Source organism: Bison bison, unplaced genomic scaffold, assembly GCF_000754665.1.
Source record: "Bison bison bison isolate TAMUID 2011002044 unplaced genomic scaffold, Bison_UMD1.0 scf7180017864177, whole genome shotgun sequence".
Classification (NCBI taxonomy): domain Eukaryota; kingdom Metazoa; phylum Chordata; class Mammalia; order Artiodactyla; family Bovidae; genus Bison; species Bison bison.
The window spans coordinates 729,578-747,573 of NW_011494749.1; the positions used below are offsets into that span (position 1 = coordinate 729,578).

At 36.5% G+C, this 17,996-nt stretch overlaps 1 protein-coding gene across 1 annotated transcript in view; it reads right to left on the bottom strand.

Moving 5' to 3' along the window:
* PLEKHH2 (pleckstrin homology domain containing, family H (with MyTH4 domain) member 2) overlaps positions 1-17,996 on the bottom strand; it is a 107,013-nt gene that overhangs the window by 26,288 nt on the left and 62,729 nt on the right. The window contains exons 16-22 of the mRNA XM_010842318.1: positions 15,994-16,173; positions 12,202-12,310; positions 11,166-11,278; positions 6,733-6,912; positions 4,748-4,845; positions 2,641-2,818; positions 1,571-1,726 (exon numbers count right to left, since the gene is read on the bottom strand). Coding sequence (XP_010840620.1) covers positions 1,571-1,726; positions 2,641-2,818; positions 4,748-4,845; positions 6,733-6,912; positions 11,166-11,278; positions 12,202-12,310; positions 15,994-16,173 — 1,014 coding nt within the window. The remainder of the gene's footprint in view (positions 1-1,570; positions 1,727-2,640; positions 2,819-4,747; positions 4,846-6,732; positions 6,913-11,165; positions 11,279-12,201; positions 12,311-15,993; positions 16,174-17,996) is intronic.

Consider the following 17,996-nt stretch of genomic DNA (forward strand, 5'->3'; position numbering starts at 1 on the left):
CCTTTACTCCATAACAAGGTGCTTATTCCCAAGAGCAATTAGGACCACGTCAAGTAAGAGGATCCAGACCTGGTTCCAGCTATTTGATTTGCCATACATTATTTTTCATTCTAGGCCTCAGTTTCCTCATTTGCAAAATAAGTGGGTTATTTCTCTAAGGTTCCTTATGGTTCTATATCCTGTGCTTTTAATCATTGCCATTGCTAGATGGCAACTTCATTAAAGCTATTTTACTATGACCCAGAAAACATTTTTAAAGAATCTTCCAATTCTCTGTCTTTGCTCATGATCTTCCCTATGTCTGGAATTGCTTCTTTATTTCCACAGGTGCATTTTCTTGTGTGTCTTAGTTGCTCAGGCATGTCCGACTCCTTGCGACCCAATGGACTGAAGCCCGCCAGGCTCTTCAGTCCATGGGATTCTCCAGGCAAGAATACTGGAGTGGGTTGCCATTTCCTTCTCCAGGGGATCTCCCCGACCCAGGGACTGAACCTGGGTCTCCCACATTGCAGGCAGCTTCTTTACCATCTGAGCCACCAGGGAAGCCTGGTACATTTTCTACCAGTCAAAGTCCAGCTGAGATCTTCCCTAATTTCCACTGAATGTAATCTTTTCCTCTGTAGAATGTTCACCACATTCTTAAACTATTTATCATTTTCAATTTTAAGGTTATCAGTGTATAAAGCTACTCTTCCCTAAGCAGATTAGAAGTTCACTATGCACAGGGAATATTTCTGTTCCTTCTTTATATTCCCCAAAGGGTCTGCTCCAGCTCCTGGGACACAATGTGTGTGCGTGAGTGTGCAGCCGTGTCCACTTTTGGCAACCCTATGGACTGTAGCCTGCCAGGCTCCTTTGTCTGTGGAATTTTCCAGGCAAGAATATTGGAGTGGGTTGTCATTTATTACTCCAGAGGATCTTCCTGACCCAGAGATCAAACCTGCATCTCTTGTGTTCCCTGCATTGACAGGCAGATTCTTTACCACTGTGCTACCCAGGAAGCCCTGGGACACAATATACAGTTAAATGGATACTGCTGAGTGAATGAATAAAATGGAAAATCATTTTATTAGAGTTTCCATACCTCTACTCTTTCTACCTTAATATTTAGGGTATTATTACTATTATTAATCTTCTTCCTCTCTCTAACACGTAGGATGTATGTGTGTGAGGGGTTTCCTTGGTGGCTCAGTGGTAAAAAAAAAATCTGCCTGCCAATCCGGGAGATATGGGTTTGATCTCTGGGTCGGGAATATCCCCTGAAGTAGGAAATGGCACTCCAGTATTCTTGCCTGGTAAATTCCATGGACAGAAGAACCTGGTGGGCTACAGTCTATGGGGTCACAGAAAGTCGGACATGACTTAGCAGCTAAACAACAACAACAATGTATGTGTGTACAGATTTTATTCAGAATTCCTTGGCTTCAATAAAGTCCAACAATATTTTTTCATCATGAAGATTAGATTGCTTATATTTTTGGAAAATTCTTGAACTAAAACTTTTTGCAAATAGCAGAATAACTTCTTTGCTGTTTGCTGGGTCTGCCTCCTTAAAAGGAGTTGGTTTTACCTTGATGTTTCCTTGAAGACAATGCTCTAAATCCCGGCCGGAAGGATCATCTGTGAACAATGCAAATCCAGACTGTGCTGGCTTCCTCATCCCTGTATCTTGGTTCAAAGTATTCAAAAACTCTTCCACTGTGGTGGATGCATCAAATCCAACTACCTAAACAGAAACAACATAGTCCTTCTCTTAAAAGGTACACACATTTCAAACCTAGATTTCAGGGGGGAAACAGGGCATACCTGATGCATGATTAATGATAACATATATTTATCTGGGTGCTTTAACTTTTTTTCAAAGTTCCACCGGAGAAAATTAATGTCATCTTAGTCATTAGCCTGACATAAGAATTCCTGGCTTCAGCCAACAGACATGAATTCAAAATAGAAAGATCATTTGACAGCTATAAACTTCTTGCCGAGATATTATGCTGGCCCATTATGAACTACAGAACAGTATGTAATCTTCAAACAAAGGGAAAAAAAACAAAAGAGAAATACACTTAAACATATGAACACTTTTAAGCATTCAATTTTTGTTTCTTTAATATGCAGTTAAGTATATTAACTTCACAGTTAAGTGAATTCCATGATAAAAGGCTTAGAGCTACAAAGACTAATTGCCAGCTTTGGAATGTTTGCTTCAGTTAATAGGCAATCACCTAGATGTGAGTTGGAAGGGCCTGGACAGTTTTTCTGGAGAATTCCTAAGATGTGGAGACTTTAAAGGGACTATACCTGTACACACCCCATTTCAGTAATCATTTTCTCACCTAGCCGGTACACTGCTGGGGGAAGCCCTCAACTGAAGTACTTTTGCTTTTCTCCATCAGAATTATAATGGTAATGAAAATCCTCCCTTATTTCATTCAATATGGATTTTTTAGCATGTATCCCTTTTTTAGCAAAACTGTTCCAAAACTCAACTGTCCTGACAGGAAATCTAATATATTTGCATGTTTATCATTGCCAGCTGCTGACAGAAGTAGGGTGACAGGCCCACCTCTCAGCACCACAGAGGTCACACACAGGATTCTGGGCTAAGCACGTGCTCACTGGGTAGAAAGTCTAATCTACCTGATATATTCCATTCATGAAGTGCACAGGGATACTGAAGGGCAAGGAATGATGATATGGGTTTCGAAGAAGGGTGGAAAGAATCTCCATTCTTGAGGGTCTTGCTTCTCGATCTCCATTCTGTTGTGTTCTTTCTACACATCTCTGGCAGTAAATGGCATATTTTCCAAATTCTGTCCTATAATACAAAACTTAAGATAAAACCTAAGAATAAATTTAATTAAGGTATATGAAACCATTAAGGAAACTTCCCTTGGTGTACATTATTACAATGTATCATGCTAATGTTGACAGCATAATATTATATTATCATTATTGAATGATAATATTAACTGCTATATTAATATACATTAATATTAGACAATGTTAATTATCATAATCACAATAATATAAAATATAAAATTAATATTATATAATGTTGATATATATTAATATAATATTATCATCACTGAGTGATAATATTAACTGCTGTCACTTTTCTCAAATTCTAGTGTCTTTACTTTCACCACCAACTAAACCAGACTTCCCACAAAGCAATCTTCATCATTATTGTATTATTATTATAATCACAAAATAAATTTAAAATTACCAGACATTACATGGTCAGCATATAGTGATTATATTAACAAATATAAAGAAAATAACTGTATAAAGACTGCTGCTGCTAAGTCGCTTCAGTCGTGTCCGACTCTGCGACCCCATAGATGGCAGCCCACCAGGCTCCCCCATCCCTGGGATTCTCCAGGCAAGAACACTGGAGTGGGTTTCCATTTCCTTCTCCAATGCATGAAAGTGAAAAGTCAAAGTGAAGTCGCTCAGTCGTGTCTGACTCCTAGCGACCCCATGGACTGCAGCCCACCAGGCCCCTCCGTCCATGGGATTTTCCAGGCAAGAGTACTGGAGTGGGTTGCCATTGCCTTCTCCATATAAAGACTAGAACAGGATAACTTAAGAAGTGCATGATGAAGAGAGTTCTCTTTTGAAGAACACAGAGGTTAATGCCATTTCTGCTGAGCAAGATAAGAAAATATCTTCAAACAAAAATAAAAATGTATTTTCCTTGGGACTTCCCTGGTGGTCCAGTGGCTAAGATCTGCGTTCCCAATGCATGGGGTACTGGTTTGATGTGGTCAGGGGACTAGATCCTACATGCCACAGCTAAGACCCGGCTCAGCCAAATAAATAAATAAATATTCCTTCTTTATAAAACATGTACTTCTTTAAAAACGTTAAGCCTTAAACAAAACCACTGGGGTAACTAAATCCTGTAAAAGCTGGATAGAGATCTTATTTGTCCTTATTTGTTACATATAATTTTCATTTCACTTATAAAACCAGATTGATAATATACCTAAATATATGTGCATTCAAGTGCCTTTTAGGTGGGCTTTAAAATCTCACCTTTGTAGGGGGTGGGTGGTTCTCAGTGACTACCATTGTAATCACATGACCTTGATGACAGAGTCTTCAAAAATATATTGTGAGCTGGAAGATATTTTCCTACTGCTTCCAAGCTGTTTTTTCGTTTCATCGTTTGTTTGAGTCCCAGAGTCTATTTAAACAACCTAATATGAACCTCTTGGACAAAATGATCCCAATCACCCCTGGCTGGGCACCCTAGGCCCCACTGTAAGAAAGCCATTCTAACAGTGAATTGGAAAAGTCTTTTTCAAAGGAGTATAAATTCTGAGGCAATTCAAATACATACAATTATAAAAGGTGGGAAAACTATCAGAGAAGTCTTCTACATAAAAGAATTAAATGTGAAGAAAATAGTAATAGAAAAAATAAGGAAACAAAATAATTGCTTTTATTGGATGAACACCCACTAAGGATAAGACATTCATACTTGAAATGTACATAGACTTTTAACTTAAAATATTCTTTGTCAGCTTTTCAAGCTTTTAGTGCAACCTTCCATAAGAGATTTAACGTAACAAAGGAAATATCTTTCTAGCTCTGCATAAATGATAACCAAAGGCTTCCTGTATCAACATTTGTTTCACACATTCTTCCACAAATGTACCTGGCAGGTTACTAAATACCTATGATTTATTGCAGACATAGAGGCCACATAAATGGTGCAGTTGGCTAGAACTCTGCATACCTGGAATCTGCATTTCTCTTTAGGTGGAGCCTGAGGAGCCACAGGAAAGGATGATGGGGAAGGAAGAGCCCAACACAGAGCGCCAAGAGTTGCCAGCCCTGGACAAAGAGAAGCATCACAGGTCAGACACCATGTGGTCATCAGAGATCTAAGTCAGGGGGAGTGTAACTGAGAGAGCGAAGGGATGATAATAGTCTTTCTTAATCCCAAAATGTTTTTGCTTTTTTCCACATAGATATCATCTCCTTAGAGCATTATAATACGTAAAAGCATAAAAGCTTCATATTGGGTTAGAACCATAACCCATCTAGTTATGTATTCAGTTATCTACAACTGAGGTATCAGAGGATATCATATGGTAATCCTTTTTCATATTGCATAAGAAGGTTAGGGAAATTGTTCCCTTTTGTTCATTTATGTGTTAACTCCTTCACTGAATAAGTAATGGCCCTAAGAAAGGGCAAATTGAAAAGTAGTAAAAAAATAATTTACACAAAAAGCAAAACCTATCTACCCATACATACATACATACATAGCTAAACAAGGGGCAAGCACAAAAATATTAACAGAGGTATCTCTAGGTAATAGAGTTATATATGACTTTTATTATTCTCTTGCTCTGGTCTGTATTCTATTTTATATCTTAATTTTTTTAATTAAGTAAGTATAACTTCAATATTTTTTTAAATGTCATACAAAAAAGGAGAAGGGGGAAAGGCCCTGCCCTTGAAGAATTTATGATCTAGGAGAAGACATTACATACATATATATATATATATATATATATATACACACACATATATATTTAAACAGTAATCTATAATACAGCATCACTAATACACTGTAATAATGCTTTTTAAAGTATAACCAATGGATGGAATGATTACTGATGCAGGAGTCAGGAAAGAATCTATGGGAGGGATGTTGCTTGGGCTGGACTATGAAGTCCACAGGTAGGAAGAATGCAGAGGGATCTGGATTGCCAGGTGAAGGATAATGCAAAGGCAGGGTTGTTCAAAGAATGAGGAGAGTTTATTCATTCACTGTACACTGGAGACAGGATGTATAAAATGAAGTGGAGAAAGAGGAGGCCACTGGAGCCAGATTATGAAGGGCCCCTGATAGACATGAAGCTTAAGTTTCAGAACCCCACTCAAGCACAGGTCCCCTCCAAATCCCTGGGGCAGGCCCTATGAGCTGCCATAGTCATATGACATGCTCATTTGTTCTTTTAAAATTTGTAAAAGTAATAAATTTTGTATTCTTTTTCTTAGTATTCATTGCACAAGTTTCAAGTCCCACAAAACCTAGATCCACTTCCGAGAGTCTAGGGTAAGAAATTTCTATTTTATCCTGTGACTGACAGGGAGTCAGTAAGCAAAGATCAAAAGAACCATTCATTGAAGAGTAAACACAAATGACTAAAAGCCTCCTGAAAATAAATCTGACTGTAATAATTAAGGAAATGTATACAAAATCAATAGTGAAGTACTACTTTTTACCTGAAAAGAAATTAACAGAAGAATTACACTGAATATTGTTGAAGATATGGAAAATTCCAGAAGTGGACACAATGAAATTCACTGGACTTGCACACAAAATTTAGGTTCAAAGATGTCTATTGTAGTGGTATTTATTATAGGAAAGTTAATTGGAAAAACCTAAACATGTAGCAGTTGATATTAATGCAACTAGTATTAATGTTTTGAAGACTGCTGAAGGCTATAGGGGAAATTTATAGTTTTTAAAAAGTATATGCACGCTGTAATGTTAGTAATGTGAAAAACTGTGAGTGTATAAATATACACATATATACATTTATATATAGATTATATAAACTGAAAGGATATGCATCGAAATAGTAATAGTTGTTTTTCCATTTCATACTTTTTGTATTTTCCAAATGTCTATATTGAATATGTATTATACTTACAATCAGGAAAACAACATCATTCAAAATTGCGTGTTTATGTTTCAACACATACCTGCAGTGGTCCTGGCTGATTCTGTGGCTGTCTCCATCTTGTCTGTTTAATGAGCTGACAGCAAATTTCATTCTGTAGCTCAGGATGTGTCAGACAAATTTGCAAAGCACTCTGGGCTAGAGATATGTGGTAATCAATAGCAGGAGAGTCGACTGCCGCATTTATAAAAAGTTGGCAGGTCTGAATTAAATGAAAAAAACAGATATACTCAGGGTGAGAAAGGATAAGATTTATTCTGCATGAATTATATTGATTCTCTTACTAGCAAAAGTTTTTGTTTAAAAGGATGGAAAAGATACATTGTGATAACATTAATCAAAAGAAATGGGGAGTGGTGACATTAATATCAGACAAAGTAGATTTCTGGGCAAGGAATTCTGCCAGAGATAAAGAGCATCATTTTATAATGATAAAGGGGTCAGCTCATCTAGAAGGGTAACAATTCTAAATGTTTTAATAATATAGCTTCAAAATACATGACGCAACAAGTTATAGGACTGTAAAGAGAAATAGAAAAAATTCACAATTAAAGTGAGAGACTGCAATACCCCCTGTCAACATCTGAGAGAACAAGCAGGTAGAAAAATCAGTATGGATTTAAAAAACGTAAACAATACTATCAATCAACCTGACCTAATTTGTAGAATAGTCCACCTCTGAGCAGAATATGCATTCTTTTTAAGGGCATATAGAACATTAATAGCCCCTAGAGTCTACTGGAATACAAACTTCATAAAGACAAGATATTCTCTTGTTTATGTTTATACTCTCTACACAGAACAGAGTTCAATCTCTTCCCATCTTTATTTTTTTCTAGTAATATCAATTGGCATCTTTAAGAACTAGTTTACTGAGGAAAGTATTTTGGCAAATAGTAGCCTAAATAACTTAAAGTTAATGTAAATACATACTGTTTTTCCTCCAAAGAGATTAAATTTTAGAGTAGGTTACTAGGAAAAGGTTATAGCATAATCTTTCCTAAACATTTTCCAAAGTAGGATATTAATACTTATCATTCTTCATTTTAACAGTTCATTGTAATAAAACTGTGAAATTTCATTTTGATCTTGACTAGAGAACTCTTGCTTGAGGAAGTTTGGGATGGATTGCCTAAAGGCATGGGAAGCAGCTTCAATACTCATAAAATGTTCTATGAATTCTAAAAAATGTACGCATGCTAATTTAACAACCCCAAATTACTGTTACAAATGTATCAAATAACTTCAGTTATGGTGTTTTACATGTCTATTTGTTTCAATGAATTAAATACATTGGGCTTATTAGTGACATTGAAATCTGAGAGTAAAATGAAGTGCTGGGAGTGAAATCTTTTGTGAGGGCTATTTAAAAATCTTAGTCTTTTTTTTCTTATAAGAAATGTCAGGAAACAAAAAAAGTACTGCTTGTGACAGGATATAGTTGGATCCTGCTTTTTTATACATTCTGACCACCTCTACCTTGAAGTTGGAATGTTTAGATCATTTAAATTGAATATTAATTATTAGTATGTTGTTGTTGTTGCTTAGTCTCTAGGTCACGTCCAACTCTTTTGTGATCCCATAGACTGTAGCCTGCCAGGCTCCTTTCTCCATGGGATTTCCCAGGCAAGAATACTGGAGTAGGGTTGCCATTTCCTTCTTCAGGGGATCTTACCGACCCAGGGATCAAACCCGTGTCTCCTGCTTGGCAGGCGAATTCTTTACCACTGACCCACCTGGGAAGCCAATTATTAGTACGGTCAGGAATAAATCTCTCTTAGTCATGATTAGCATTCTTTTTTTAAAGTTATTTTTAATTGAAGGATAATTGCTTTACAATATTGTGTTGATTTCTGCCATACATCAACAGGGATCAGTGATAAGCATACATATGTCCGAGGATTAGTATTCCTTTAACATGACGTTGGAGTCTGTTGACTAATATTTGATTAGTTTTTGTATGAAATGCTCTGTTTTCTATAATATTTTCTGGGGTTTGGTATAAAAATAATACTTACTTCACAAAGAGAATCTAGTGACATGATGACTGAGAATTGCTTCAAAATAACCCAGTCTTGGGGAGCAATAGGGATAGGAAGAATAAAACAGAACTGGTCATAGGTTGACAGCTGTGGAGCTGGACGGTGAGCATCTTATACTTTATAATATTCTCTTTACTCCTACATGTTTTGATATGTACATAAGCTTTGAGCTTTACCCAAAACAAAGTAAAAGAAAAAAATTTTACAAAATTTCTTTCTTTCCTATACTTTGGGACACCTTGAACAGCACTGAGATTATCTACATTTACAAAGTTTGGTAAATTCCCCTGTTTAAATTTTTATTCACCTGTGTAATTGGTTTTGGCCATTTATATTTTGTTATATAGTTGATCACTTCATCCAGATTTTCAAATATATTTGTATAAAGTCCGTCTTACTTTGGGTATTTGTGTATTCTATAGGTGGATTTTTAAAAACACTCCATGGTGGTATTTTTTAAAACATGAACAAAAGTAGAGAGGATAGTATAATGTACCCATTACCTAGTGTCAACAGCTGTCACAAGCATTTTGCCATACTTGTTTCATTCAATCTCTGTACTCACTTTTGTCTGTAGTATTTTAATGTATATCATGTTATTTTACTAATACTTCAGTAGGGCTCTTCAGCTGACAAAGATTTTTCCACACAAGCATCATGTCAACATCATCCACTTCCCAAATTAACAATTCCCTAGTATTATCTAGTAAACAAATAATTTTTTGAGATGGGAGGAATATAGGCAAGAAAAAGAGAAAGAAGAGATAAAAACTGAAGCCTCTAAGAGACTAAGGGAAAATGAAGTACCAAGGTGCCAGCACAGAGTCAAGACAAGAATCCAGAGAAGATACATTATATTCTGAGACTGAAGTAATGGAGGAAGAAACAGATGAAACAATGTCTCTTGGGATGAGAGATTCGAGGTGATCGTTTCTGATGCCCTCTAATTTTTCCAATGAAGTTAAATTTGTTCTGAGGAGCATTACTGAGTAGGGAGTTTGAGGGGATGTGACCAAAGACAAGCAAAGAGAGACAGTTGGCCCTGAGGAGTGAAGACCATAGAGTTACACAGGCTCCAGTCCCCACAGATATTTGATGCTCTCTAGCATGACACATGCAATTAATACAGAAGCAGGCAAGACCACAGCAGTGAGGGTACGAGTTTGGCTGAAGAACGCATGGGACCATAGATCCCAAGGAACTACAGTGCTCTTTCTTGATCTCAAAGAAAATAAATTGCTCAAAAAAAGGTCTTAGTGAGGATGAGAAATGGAAGAGTAAGAAAGCAAGAGAGCTCATGGGCTAAGAGATTATGGTTAAAGACAGATATATTAGGATTTAAGATTTTAGAAGTGGTGTACTTATGAGGCATGTTGGGGTCAAGGTACGGACATGGAGAATGGAAAGGTGAAGCAGGGTAGACAGCAAGCTTACTGACATTGAGAAGGTCAGGAATCTTAAGGCCATGGCATTGGTGAGCAAAGTGATAGCAAAGTCATTTAGTGTAATGGCAAAGTTTAAGGCAGAGAGAAAGAATGTGAGTTAGGAGCCAAAATCCTTAAGGAAATTTGAGGAGTTACCAGAAGGTGACTGATAACAGAGATAATGGAAAGTGAAAGTGAAAATGTTACGAAAGTGAAAGTTTTAGTCACTCAGTCATGTCGGATTCTTTGTGACCCCATGGACTGTAGCCTATCAGGCTCCACTGTCCATGGGATTCTCCAGGCAAGAATACTGGAGTGGGTTGCCATGCCCTTCTTCAGGGGACAGTGGGGCAGGGGTAAAGAATGATATAACTGGCAAGTTTCAAGTGATCAGGGACTTAATAGAGGTTGAGTAATAAGAATTTGAGCATATTAGCATTGGAGAAGAGGAAGAATGTTGACTCCTCTCCCAATAGTGAGGTACGGTGATGTCAGAAATCTCTCCATCTGAGAAGCTGAAGAGAAAATGACTCTGATATTAAGTCTTTCACATGGTCCAAACTATAGTTTATCATAGAAAATTCAAATCCTCACACAGAAAGCATAATAAATTCGTCTAACTTTATTTCAGTATATTTTCTTTGTCATTGTCATATTTTGAATTTTCTTGTATAACCTATATTTTTATTTTTTCCTATTAAAATGCTTAATGATATATGTGCTGTGCTAAGTCACTTCAGTCATGTCTGACTCTTTGCGACCCCACGGACTGTAGCCTGCCAGGCTCCTCTGTCCATGGGATTCTCCAGGCAAGAATACTGGAGTGGGCTGCCATGCCCTTCTTCAGGGGTTCTTCCCAACCCAGGGATCGAACCCGTGTCTCTTGCATCTCCTGCATTGGCAGGCAGCTTCTTTACCACTAGCACCATTTGGGAAGCCCCGGCAAAGGTTAACTTCAAGTTTGTTGATAATGCCACATAAAATTTTACCTTAAATAATTTAATTGCTTCTGTCTGTAAAGCTTCTGAAGGTAGTGTCGTCAGAGGGGAAATGATTCCTTCTTTGCTGTGACACAAAGTAGGGTGTCTCCATATCTGAGAGGCTAAGTACAAAATGAAATGTAAATAAGAAACAGAAAGAATTACTTACTTGGGCCTCACATTAAATTAGCCCTTTAGAAATTAGCTCATTCAGGCCTGGCTCACAATTTAAGTCATAAAAGTCATGAAAAAACCTCTGATAACATTATTTTATTTCAGTTTCTAGGCCATTGGGGATTCTCATATTTCTCTTTAGGATAAATTAAAGTTAGACGAGGTTGGTACAAATATTCTAGGCCAGAACAAGTCTATCAGGACATTGGTTATGTTGCTTAAATGTGCTAAAGATTGGTGACATAGGTAGGGAGATGACTGTACATGAAAGGGAGCTGGGGGCAAGTTGCAGAGAAGAAACTAGAGCAGGAGAAGATAGAAAGATAAAGAAGAACTTGAAGTCATTCCTAAAATCAACATTTATTGAATTCCTATGCCAGATCACAAATAAAATGTGATCTCTATTAAGTAGAGCAGAGTTTAGAATCTAGACTATCAATGGGGAAACTTCAGCCATTTAAAAAAAAAAATTCAGTGCAAAGCAACAAATGCTATGCAAGGGTTAAATGGTAAAGTGCATTGGGACATAATTTTAATATTTATTAGGCACCTTTCATGAGCCATTTGCTGAGTTGGGGTGGGCTGGATGGGGGACCTCCTAAAGTAGATAGGATTTCATTAGGTTGGTGGGGAATGTGAAGGAGGGAGGGCAGTCCAGGCAGAGGGAGTAACGTGAGCAAAGGCAGAGAGGTGAGACAGGGTACAGCATGTTGATGAATGATGGTGCCCCTGTAGCTGAAGAACCACAGTGAGAATCCTAGCCCATGACAAGCAAAGCCAGAATAGGAATCCACAAAAGGAAAACTCTACTAGGCAAAGGGGGTTAGGGCCCATTTCATAAACTATAAAGACTTATATATTATAAACTTACAAGGTTCCCCTTCGATATTTAGCAACTTGCAAACAAGTTGTTCAAATTCAGATCCAACATTCACATTGTTACTTCCAGCTGCGACAGTCAGGTGATAAAGCCAAGTGTCCTTAAAAATTAAAACATATTAATAGAGATGTTACCAAGATACAGTTTTTGATGACTTAAGGAAAAAACAACTTGAATAGATAGTAGAAAACTTTGACACTGGAAAAAAGAACTCTTAATTTTTAGATAAAACTAAAAGCCACTTAGGCTCATTTGAATTGTGCTCATAGTGCCTTTTTCCCATTGTTCACATTTTTATTATTTTCTTAGAAAAGCATAAGAAAACTAAGAAAGTAATATGACATTAAGAGGCTAGAATAAATATAACTAACAGTCTTTTAAGGAATACAACAAATTCTATTAAATTTAAAATCTGATTCCTCATACATACAAATAACACATAAAAAATACTTAAGAAGTCCAGAAAATTTAAAGAAGGAAACAAAACCCAGAAGGAACATACCTCAACACAATAAAGGTCATCTAAGAAAAATTAATAGCTAGTATCATACTCAATGATGAAAAACTGAAAGCCTGTCCTGTAAGATCTGTAACAAGGCAAGGATGCTCACTCTTGCCACTTTTATTTACCATACTGCTGGAAGCCCTAGCCACAGCAATAGAGCAAGAAAAAGAAATAAAAGGCATCCAAATTGAAAAGGCAGAAGTAAAATTATCTCTGTTTGCAGATGACACTATCTTACTTGTTGAAAATCCTAAAGACTCCATAAAAACACTGTTAGAACTAATAAATTCAGCAAAGCTGCAGGACACAAAATCAATATACAAAAATTAATTGTGTTCATATACACTAACAATGAATTATCTGAAAAGAAAATTAAGAAAACAATCCCAAAATAATAGCCAAAATAAAAAAAAAGAATAAAATACTTAGAAATAAACTTAACCAAGAAGGCAAAAGCTTCATACAACAAAAACAATAAAATAGTAATGAAAGAAACTAAAGTTGACACAAGTAAATGGAAAGACATCCAGTCATGGGCTGGAAGAATTAATATTAAAAATGTCCATGCTACTGAAAGCAACCAATAAAGGTTCAAAGTAATCTCTATCAAAATCCCAATTCTAAAAAACAGAAACAGAAAAAACAATCTTAAAATTCATCTGAAACCACAACAAATCCCAAATAGCCAAATCAATTTTGAGCAAGAAGAACAAAGCTGAGGAGATCATATTTCCTAATTCAAAATATATAACCAAGCTACAATAATAAAAATAGTATGATGCTGCAATAAAAACAGACAGTAAGTTCATTAATGGGCCTAATGACTGTCCTATTAGGCTAATGGGACAGAATAGAGTCTAGAAATAAATTCATGCATATATGGTCAACAGATTTTTGATAAGGTTGCCAGAATACAGTGGGCAAAGGATAGTCTCTTCAATTAATGGTACTGGAAAAACTGGGTATCCATATGCAAAACAAAGAAATTGGACCCTGATCTCATACAACACACAATATCAACTCCAAAAGGAATAAAAACTTAAATACTAGACCTGAAATCATAAAACACCTAAAAGAAAACACTAAGAAAAAACTTCTGGACATAAGATTGGTCTTTCTTATGACATCAAAAGTACAGGCAACAAAAGCAAAAATAGCTATGCAGAATTATAGCAAATTAGTAAACTTCTGCACAACAAAGGAAATCATCAATAAAATGAAAAATTAACTTACTGAATGGGAGAAAATATTTGCAAATCATATTTCTTATAAGGGGTTAATATTGAAAATATACAAAAAGCGCATACAATTCAATGGCAAAAAGACAAACAATCCAATTAAAAAATGGGAAGAGGATCATTTGTCCAAAGAAGACATACAGATGGCCAGTAGGTACGCGAAAAAGAGCTGAACGTCACTAATCATCAGGGAAATGCAACTGAAAATCACAATGAATTATCATCTTACAAAAAAAGAAAAAAGCCAAGAAATAACAAACGTTGGTGAGGATAGAGAGAACAGGGAGCCCTGTATACTGCTGGTGGGAATGTAAATTGGTGCAGCCACTATGGAAAAACAGTATGGAGGTTTCTCAAAATTTAAAAATAGATCTATGATATGATTCAGCAATTCTACTTCTGGATATTTATGTGAAGGAAGCTTTGCAATATAAATTTATATAAAACAGTAACTCAGAAAGATATACGCACCCCCATGATCATCACAGCATTATTTACAGTAGCTAAGACATGGAAGCAACCTGTGTCCATCAATGGATGAATGGGTGAAGAAAATATGGTATACACATACAATGGAATGTAATGGAGCCCTAAAAAGGAGGAAATCCTGCCATTTGCGACAACACAGAAGAATCTGGAGGACATTATGCTAAGTGAAACAAGCCAGACACAGAAAGACAATTATATAATACCACTTATATGATGGATCTAAAATCATCAAACTCACAGGAGTGGAGAGTGCCATGGTGGTTGCCAAGGGTTAGAGGGAAGGGGAAACAGAGTGATATTCATCAAAGGGTACAAAGTTATAGTTGTACAAAATGAGTAAGTCCTAGAGATCTATCGTTCAGCATCATGGTTTATGGTTAACAATACTGTATTACATACTTAAAACTTGCTAAGAGGGTAGATCTTATGTTAAATAGTTGTTATCACACACACAAAAATAATAATTAAAAAAGAGGTCAAGAGGAAAAGTGATGGATAGGTTTATGGCACAGATTATGGTGACGGTTTCATGAGTACATAATTATTCCAAAACATCAAATTGTATACATTAATTTTGTATAACTTTTTAAATGCAGGAAACAAAGAAAAAAAACCCATTTTCTGCTCCCCAAATACAGTGGCTTTTATCTTTCTATTAAAATATATATGTATATTTTCACATAGCTGAGATTATATTAAGATTATATTAATATGCTCCTTATAATATATTAGTAAAAGTCAGAAATTATAATGATTTATTTTTAATATAAAAAATATAAAGCTTGCAGGATATTTTATCATACACATACATTGAATTAATCAATTTTTTATCATTGGCCATTTAGACGGTTACTAAATTCACACTGATAAAAAAATACCATAAAATCTGGGACTTTCCTGGTGGTCCAGTGGTCCTGCCTTCCAATGCAGGGGACTTGGTATTGGATCCCTGGTTGGGGAACTAAGATCCCGCACGTCAAGAGGCCACTGAGCTTGCATGCTACAACTAGAGAGAAGCCTGTATGCCACAATGAAAGATCCTACGTGCGGAAACTAAGACCTAACACGGCCAAAAATAATACATAAATATTTTTTAAAAAATACCATGAAATCTAACATCTGTTCAGTAAAAAAGGGTGTATATTTTCTGAGTTTGAAATATATTAGAATAAAATTATTTTTAAAAGAATACTATGTCTAACAAATGTATATGTCTTTGATTGTACTTGCTGTGCTGTGCTATGTCGCTTCAGTTGTGTCCAACTCTGTGTGAACATACAGACTGCAGCCCTCCAGGTTCCCCTGTCCATGGGATTCTCCAGACAAGAATACTGGAGTTGGTTGCCATGGTCTCCTTCAGGGAATCTTCCCGACCCAGAGAACGAACCTGTGTCTCTTATGTCTAACCTGCATTGGAAGGAAGGCTCTTTATCACCAGAGCCACTTGGGAAGCCCTTGATTATACCTACTTATGCTCATTTGAAAATCATTACCAATACTTAATCATATTAATCTAACTCATTCTAAATCAACCAGTTAGTCCTTACATACCTTTTCATGCTTGGATCCAATTAGGAGGTAAGTCGGACCTTGGTCTTTGGGGTGGATCACAATAGTGTAATGTGTGGATAACAGACTTCGCCCACTGGCTTCATAATCTTCATCTGAATCACAGGATCTGTCAACCTCTTCAACTTTAGCCTCCCAGAGTTTGATCTGACCTAAAGGAAACTAAAGTAAATATTAGTAATTATAAGGAAGGAACTTCCTGAATCTTTTCCTGCTAAAATTTTTCATAGTCCTTTTCATTCTTGGCTTTATAAACCATATCTGTTTTTAAATGAATGCCTAAAGGTAACTGGATTATCTAGTGTTACAAAGGTGGGGTAGCCACAGTTAACATGCCAACTGTGGTATAAAAGAACAATCTGAATACTAGACATTTGGTCTTTGTGGGAAAAGCAAGAAGCCACTTCTGCACAGTGGTTCAAATTATTCAATTTGACCAAAATGATCCACTACCTAGTCAAGCAATTAGGTTTTTCAGTCAAAATATTCATTTGACTTTTAACCCTCCAACAAAATTGATTTGATTAACCTATTGGATTAAAAGGATAAGTGTAGACATAGTCCCAATACTATCGATAAAAAAGTTAAAAAGTCAGACAGCTAGTGTGAAGAAGTATGATTAACTATCACTGTAAATCCCAATAAGTGAAAAATGTTTTGAAGCTATTTTTATACATGAAGAGTGAAAACGTGAAAGTCACTCAGTCGTGTCCTACTGTTTATAACTCCATGGACTATACAGTCCATGGAATTCTCTAGGCAAGAATACTGGAGTGGGTAGCCATTCCCTTCTCCAGGGCATCTTCCCAACCCAGGATCGAAGCAGGGTCTCCCGCACTGCGGATAGATTCTTTACCAGCTGAGCTACCAGGGAAGCCCTCATATATATATGTTGTTTAGTCACTAAGTCATGTCTGATTCTTTTGTGACCCCATGGACTGTAGCCCACCTGTCCATGGGAATATTCCTCTGTCCATGGGAATATCCCAGGCAAGAATACTGGAGTGGGTTGCCATTTCCTTCTCTAGGGATCATTTCCCAACCCAGGGATCAAACCTGTGTTTCCTGCCTTGGCATGCGAATTTTTTACACTGAGCCACCAGGGATATATGTACATGTATATATAAAATAAATCACAAAAAAATGCCACGATTTCTTCCATTTTAATTTAAGGGTAAGAAAAAATCTTAAAAATAATTTACATTAAATTTTACCTACTTTTTTACTGACAAAAACAATTATTTGCTATGTTTTAAAACTTTTGCTTTAATTAAGTACACTTATTCCAGGAACATAAACACTCTGCTTGAGATTTGTAGCTTTTAAACTATCTTACCTAGATATCTTATCTAAAATGCAATATTATCTGCCTAATACTTGATTAATAGAAAAAATTAGTTAACTTAATTACATGTGTTCTACTTTATAAGAAAAACTTCTTTTCCCATTAAATTCATAACAATTATATTCTGAGTAGTTACTATGTGCAAAGTACTATTTTGGGTACTGAATGAAGAAAATTTCCTTCTGAAGGAAAAATGTAAAATTATCTATATTTTCATAAAAAGAAAGGTAGTAAAACAAAAATAATGGGGCAGAAAAGTCACATTAATAAATAAAAAGCAAACTTAAAGAAAACTAATTCTATTATGATAATACATGACAATACTACCCTAATTGTGTCCTCTAGGCATATCTAATCATATGACAATCAAGGTTCCACCCACCACAATATTTAAGGATGGTTTATTCCTTAGCGTGGGCGGCTGCGACCGGCGCACTTAGCGCGGCCAAGAGGAGCCACCCCACGTCCGAGGTCAGGGGCAGAAGCTGGGAGGACCCCATGCCCGAGGGGAGGCAGCCAAGAGGAGCTACCCCACGTCCGAGGTCAGGGGCGGCGGCCGGGAGGACTTACCCCACGCCCGAGGCCAGGGGCCGAGCCAGGAGGAGCAACCCCACCTCCAAGGAGTGGTGGCTGCGCGGGT